Source organism: Spea bombifrons, chromosome 1, assembly GCF_027358695.1.
Source record: "Spea bombifrons isolate aSpeBom1 chromosome 1, aSpeBom1.2.pri, whole genome shotgun sequence".
Classification (NCBI taxonomy): domain Eukaryota; kingdom Metazoa; phylum Chordata; class Amphibia; order Anura; family Pelobatidae; genus Spea; species Spea bombifrons.
The window spans coordinates 122,393,216-122,400,320 of NC_071087.1; the positions used below are offsets into that span (position 1 = coordinate 122,393,216).

The 7,105-nt window shown below is 42.1% G+C and overlaps 1 protein-coding gene across 2 annotated transcripts; it reads right to left on the reverse strand.

The window, feature by feature from the left end:
- Nucleotides 1-1,375: 1,375 nt before the first annotated feature.
- On the reverse strand, nucleotides 1,376-5,778 carry RAN (RAN, member RAS oncogene family). 2 transcript variants are annotated; one of them, XM_053471726.1, is made up of 7 exons: nucleotides 5,696-5,778; nucleotides 4,197-4,239; nucleotides 4,020-4,104; nucleotides 3,236-3,361; nucleotides 2,803-2,990; nucleotides 2,135-2,305; nucleotides 1,376-1,798 (listed from the first exon to the last, which is right to left on the reverse strand). In XM_053471726.1, exons 2-7 carry the CDS (start codon nucleotides 4,230-4,232, stop codon nucleotides 1,754-1,756), a joined length of 651 nt encoding a protein of 216 aa, XP_053327701.1. In that variant the 5' UTR covers nucleotides 4,233-4,239; nucleotides 5,696-5,778; the 3' UTR covers nucleotides 1,376-1,753. The 2 variants fall into 2 exon arrangements, with proteins under 2 accessions (XP_053327701.1, XP_053327708.1); XM_053471733.1 differs by lacking the exon at nucleotides 5,696-5,778 and adding an exon at nucleotides 5,539-5,689.
- Nucleotides 5,779-7,105: the final 1,327 nt, after the last annotated feature.

Here is a 7,105-nt window from a genome sequence, read left to right on the forward strand (position 1 = left end):
ACAGCAATCACACTCCTATCAAGCCAAGGCAGCCAGTACATGCTGGAACCTGGGGATGATAGTAGTGGGATTACAGCCTCCCTATGCCATGCTACCACCCCCACCCCCCTTACACATCCATGCTATCACACACTCATTCACAAACATTTAAATACTCATTCATTCCATTAATCACACATACTTCACACATTAATCACAAAAACCCTCCCCCACCCCCTTACCTGAACTGCAGATCTCCCGCTCGCAGACTTCTGCAGGGGCCTGGCTGTGCGAGCAACTTCTCTGGCCCCGCCCCCATAGGAAGGAGGGGGGAGGCAGCATTATGTGAGGATTCTGCTAGCTTCCTGTTCTGCTGCTAGAAGAGACGGTGCTCGCGACCAAAGCACCGGTAAGCAGCATGGCCCCAGCAGAAATGTTTTTGAGGTCCGATTAGAAGACGACCTCGATAAGACGAGGGGTATTTTTCAGAGCATTTGCTCTGGAAAAAACCTAGTCTTATAATCGAGCAAATACGGTATTTTATTAAAAGTAATTGTTATTGAACAGGCACTGCCATCAACTATTTTTAAATTAATTTTGACATTGGCTATGGACTGGTCTTTGTCCATCAGTATAATTGTCATGGAGATGTAACCTGACAAATTTATGCCCGATCCAGAAATTCTCTTCACCTTCTACCTTTAATTTAAACCTCCTGAACTTCAGTAATTGTTGATTAGTAAATTTAGATATAAATCAAAACATGCAGATCCCAAGAAAAGCGGACATACAGGGTTCGTGGGAGGCGCTATCATGTTTAGTATAAATGAGAAAGGGATTTAAAATTAAAAACATTTTCTACTTCCATTAAGTCCCACTACCCAGATATACACAATTACTGACCATAAATAACCAGGGGGAGGAAAAAAATCCCAATTCCCAACCAGCCATCTACTTAATGGATTTCAAATTAAGTTTTAACTTCCAGGTATCCACACTTTCAGAAGCTACAGTTTCCCTTGAAACAGAGGTTGGCAGTTAAAGTTTCTCAATTGCCAACAGAGAAGCCACTTTTTCATTTATATAATCATTTTTGTGCTATTTACACGGCTACATACATTCGCCCTTTATTCACTAGACTTGGAGTTCTGGTTTTAACTTCACTATACAGAAGCAAGCTTCTGCCAATGAACCGAATAGATTATGAGGCTTTACACCAAGTTATTGGAACAAGGTATATATCAAGACACGCTAGCACGCATGTTGCCACTACCCGAATACAATTAATGCTCATTTTAGCACCACAGCAGCTTTCCATTTATATCAAGTGCTTAGTACAGGACCTAAAGAAAAGCAGAAGTGTGAAAGTATGTTATTGGCAATATACGAAAGAACATTGTGTGGTAGTCGAAATACATCTTTATTATGATCTAAACGAAAAAGGTATGGGAATGACAGTAACAAACATGGTTCACCACTGAATATTGTGATGTGACTGTAGCAGTCTTAACTTAGATTTGAAATTGGGGAAGAATATTTGCAGTCCCAAACAGCTAAATACGCAGGTCCAAAATATGACGGAAGGAAGGAATTTTGTTTTGTTTTTTTGAACTGCCACATTCACTCCAAAGCCCATTCATCTCCTTCAGCATCCCAAAAGATTAAGCACATGTTCTGCTAGATAATAAAGTGGCAAACACGCTGCACCACCGACATCACAGGACAGTTGCCTATAAAACTAGACTTCTGACGCTGGGCTCCAGCTTCATTTGCCTCACAGATCATCATCTTCATCTGGCAATGCAGTGGTTTGAGCAATCTGATGAGAGAAAAGTGCAAGCCATATGAGCTACTAATTGGAAAATGGAGATTAGACGTTCACTAAAGAAAATCACAATGAGATTTCAGAGTTTTAATTGTATATCCATGTGCCTTTGGGCAGTAAGCCTCCAAACCCATTATAAAGTTTACTGCTTTTGAAGTGTAATAAAAAAAATATATAAATATACACTATGAAGTCACTCCTACACAGTGGCACCAAAACCTCCTCGCACCAAAACCCATTAGGGTATTTGTCTTTAGAATGATTTTGGTAAAGCAATCAAGACATTTAAGCCTACCCCTGTTAGGCAATAAATCACAGTATTCTGCTTACCTGTAAATCCTGCTCATACTGTGCTGCCAATGCTGGATCCATAACAACCTCTGGTGGTGCAAGGGCAGGCATGGCTACAAACTCAAGATTGGGATCGCCTATCAGTTTTCTGGCAAGCCAAAGGAAGGGCTTCTCAAAGTTGTAGTTACTCTTGGCAGAAATGTCATAGTACTGGAACACAGGAGTTTAACATTAGTCAGTTTGCACATTTTACAGGTTTATAAAAACACAAAGCTAGTCACTGTATCTGGACTTATATAAACACAAAAATATGTTCAGTGCTGTGTAGCAACTTGTATGTGTTGGTAGATTGAATGGTTTTCAGAGGTTACTCAGTTTCCACTGGTGATCTAAAATTTGAAGGATCAATCATTTGAGATATGGTTGCTATATGCTTAGAAGTCCTCCAATATCACATTTTGCAGAAATGTTTTTGTGGTTGCCAGTTTCAGGCCAATGAAACGTTGGCTTTAACAGAAGGCTAATGTACAGGGTTCAATAGCTGAAAGTTAAACCATCACAAGATGACCAGGATGTTAAACAAGCATTTTATTAATCAGATTTGCTTGTTGGCCTCAATAGTAGAAGATCTGTAAATGCTTGCTAAACCCTCAGCTCCTACACCAATGCTGTGAAATGGTATCCACTGGGTAATGCTAATAACTTACCTGAAGATTCTTCTTCCTATGAAAGACAATTGATTTGGCTTTAACTTTCCTGTCTTTTATGTCCACTTTGTTGCCACACAGGACAATTGGGATGTTTTCACATACTCTTACAAGATCCCTATGCCAGTTAGGTACATTTTTGTATGTAACTCTGGATGTAACGTCAAACATGATGATGGCACACTGGGCTAGAAGACAGGATTAAAGAACATTAGGAATTATTGTGAGGCAGCAAACCTTATATTTCAAAAATCATGAGGATATTTCCATTAAGGATGGCACAAGGTTTTTTTGTGGTGTTAAAACCAGTTCTTCTGCAAGATCCAGTGTTAGATTAAATCAAAAAGCCACACTACATCTCCTACACAGGTTTAATGTTATGGCTGAGTCTACTGTTACACTAGAGTAAAAAAATTATATTAACACTGCTTACCTTGAATGTAGTAACCATCCCTCAGACCACCAAACTTCTCTTGACCAGCTGTATCCCACACATTGAACTTAATAGGACCTCTATTAGTATGAAACACCAGAGGGTGAACTTCAACACCAAGTGTGGCTGTTAAGAAAAAAAAATAATAATATTTACCACAATGCAGTAGCTAGGAGGTAGGCAATGTTGATTTTTCTAATGGTTTGAATACTTTACTGTCAGAAGCATAGCATTGTCCAAAATGTATTGGTATGCTGAAGGGAGTGTACCAGACCTTTTGAGAATGCCATGCTTCTAACTAGGGAAGGCCCTTTCCTATTCCAGCATGAACTTGTCTCCAGTAAACAAAAGCTCCATAAACAAATGGTTGGGTGAGCCCTGACCTCAACCCAATCGAACACCTGTAGGATAAACTGAAAAGGAGATTGTAAACCCAGCCTTCCCATACATCGCTGCCTGACCTCACAATTGCTCTACTGGGTGAATGGGCAAAGATACCCACAGAAACACTCCTTCCCTTCCCAGAAGAGTGGAATCTGTTACAGCTGCAAGGGGGGTACACTTCATTTTAACATCTTTGCATTTAGAATACAATGTCATCATAGTCCGTTTGTGTTATGGTCAGGTGTCCCAATACTTTTGCCCATATAGCACGTCTAAAGATAAGGTACTGTTCCTACCCAAGCACACGTTGAAAAAATTATAGCCAATAGGAATAAACTAAGACTGCTCCAATGGTCAGAGCTGAGAGAAAATCATCGATATATCCTAAGATTCCACTCACCTACATATTTCTTCTCAAATTCACCGGTCAAGTGACGCTTCACAAATGTTGTTTTGCCAGTACCACCATCTCCAACCAGAACAAGCTGAGAGGAATAAGATTGACACAATTTAAATGATCAGCCACACAAACATTTAACCCACGAATTTAAGTTAATCTACTTTTTTCTTTTTTTACCTTAAACTGCACTTGAGGCTCTCCTTGGGCTGCCATAGTTTGTCTGAAAGAGAAAGGAGTTGCACTGTCATTATAATTTTCATGGTGTCAGCAGCAAATAGGGTATATAATAGACCAGTCATGCCCCAAAGGCAGTCAGCATTAAACCTCAGTCAACAACATGCTGAGGGTGTTAATCGCCCCACACCACCCCTCCAAACTATACATTCCTCCAGCACACTGCTAAAAAGGAGCATTGTACATTACAACACATGGCCTATTCCACTGCAATACAGTGAAGGATTATTAAAAAGGTCTAAAGTGACTCAGTCAGGTAGAAGGAAGTCCTCATAACACATGAGGTATGATAGATACATGTTCCATTAGCCAACACTCAAAAGTGAAAAGTTTTGCCAGTTAGCCAATGCAGGAGAGAAACCTTATGGTCAACGCAGAGATACTACAGCACACTCCCACACACAGCTTTTTCAGGACTCACATCAACTTAGCTTGACCGATAATGGATCCCACACACAACATTAAGAGTGACTTTATCCAGTGTGGACTACACTAAAGAGCAAATCAGTAGCTACACGTCATGGACACCAATGTGGCATACAGCAATGCGTTACCACAACAAAAAAAGGTTTCATGTTTAACCCAGATTCACAAAAAAGTCCAGCAATACTGTTCTAAGGCGAAGCCCTGATTTGCTATAAGTATCCCCAGAAAGACGGGAACTAAACTAACTCGTTCAAGGAGTACGTGAAGTGAAGAGAGTAGGTTAAACAAAAGACGCGGGAGGCCGCGCAGCCGCCGCATGTCCGAAGCGGGTCTATTGGGGGGGAGATAGCGCAGTTTTGTGGGTACACACAGGGCCAGCGCCATTTCCCTACCCACGAGGGTTCCGATGAATGGTTCCTAATGGCGGTTGCGTGCTTCCTGTCTAATAACCGAACCCAACCCGGGAACTGGTTCCCCAGAGTTTCTCGCCATCAGGCACCCCTCCTTCCTGTCAGTAATGGCGGGAAAGGATACTATCCCCACCGACGAAACTGCTGACTAGCAGCCAGCAGGCTGTTAACTACAGATCCCTCAGTCGTGTCTAGTCACGGGCTGCGGGGAAGGCCCAAGTACGGAGCGCGGAGAAAGGGAGTTGTCAGCAAGGTACGGCCTTTCAGGTTTCGGGCTAACGCTATCAGCAAGTAGGACAGTAGATTACTGCGCATGAAAAACCTTTCATGGCTGCTCAATTACAATTAAATAAACCAAGCAGCGAGAAGGCAGAAAAGCGCGCCAACGCTCTAAACCTGACCCGCCGTTTCGTGACAGGGGAGCCGCCGCCCGCTGCCGTCAGACTCACCAAGAAAGAATACCGCCCAAACCTATGGAATCGGCGGTAAGAACCTGAAGATCGTACTAGGATGTGACCGAGACGCTGAACTACAAAGGATGGTCGCGATGCAGCACGGATTGTACGACGAAAGCCCAGGAAGTGACTCCCGCGAGTTTGCTCTCACCTTCCAGAAGCGTCTGTGAAGCAGCGAAAGAAAATGGCGGAAGCAGGATTCAAATAGCAGGGCGCGCGCTGGGGGGCGGGACAGTGTGTGACTGGGATTTGACGTCACTGCAGCTCAGCACTGCGGGCGGAAAAGGGCGGGAAGGTTTGGATGTGAGGCGCGCCAGAATGAGAAAGGAAAGGGGCCTTATAAAAAGAAATCACAACGTGGTTTAAGGATTTAGATGGTGCACAGGGCCACTTCGTTGTTTTGTGTTCTTCATAGTGAGATAAACGAACGCTAGAAGTCATATAAGGAGAATCATCATTGTATTTGATCTGCCATTCATTAAACCTTAGAAAAAAATACACCAAATGAATAAACTTACTTAAAATGTGCACGTTTTATTTCAGAGGAATACGAAGACAAAGTGATTATTTGTGCAACTACAAATTCATAATCTGTCTAGATTGGAAAATCTTTTGAGCAGGGCTCTCTTCACCTTTTTTTTTCTGTAAATACAAATTGTTAGTGGATTACGTTACATTACAGTAGGGGGCAACACCATTATTTAACAAACAATTTAAAATAATATTGACCATAAAACATACTGGCCCAGAAGCTGGTCCTGTACTTGTGAGCTTACAATTAGGTGGTTGAAATTACAGTATGAGAGAACTGCTTGGGTGCTTTGAATGTAGTGACGGTGATGTAACTATGTTGATCTTGCACATGGCCATGACAGATGTCTTCAGTAGAAACATAGAATTCGACCCAGGTAAGTACCATTTAGCCCATCTAATGTGCTTATTTTTCCTTACATAAAGATTCAGACCTTAATCAGTCCTTGGTCTCATCTTATGTTAACCCTTTTATACCATGCCTTAAACTATGATTTCCCTTTTCTATATTTGATTAACCTGCACAATGATCTGCAGTATGATCTTCTTTTAAAGACCACAGAAATACATAAAACATAATAATTATTAGTGATAATGGATTCAAAAAAGCAACATCTCCTGATTATAGCCATACCCCACATACATACCGTATTTGCTCGGTTATAAGACAACCTCCCAAGATTTGAATATTAATTTATACACCCCTATATGCCACTCTGCCTCCCTGATATTCCTTTTAACCCTCTATATGCCACTCTGCCTCCCTGATATTCCTTTTAACCCCCTACATGCCACTCTGCCTCCAGAAAGCCCTTATACCCCCCATATGCCACTCTTACCCTCCCCAACTTACCAGTGCTTCTCTAGACTTGTCCCCTGTGCTTCAGATTCTTTGTTGTCTAGTGGGGGCAGCCAGTGGAGGTCTGAGCGATCCCTGCAGGCAACCTCAGCTGCTGCATGCCGGCATTTCCGCCAGGGCTTCTATGAACGAACACCGGATGCTGCAAGGGATCTGGATCTTAGTCTTGTA

Excerpts from the sequence above, each read along its gene's own strand:
- RAN (XM_053471726.1), bottom strand. The coding sequence starts at position 4,232 with ATGGCAGCCCAAGGAGAGCCTCAAGTGCAGTTTAAG. Across the intron at positions 4,105-4,196 it reads AGCCTCAAGTGCAGTTTAAG|CTTGTTCTGGTTGGAGATGG; the intron begins GTAAAAAAAGAA and ends TATTCCTCTCAG. Across the intron at positions 3,362-4,019 it reads ATTTGAGAAGAAATATGTAG|CCACACTTGGTGTTGAAGTT; the intron begins GTGAGTGGAATC and ends TTTTCTTAACAG.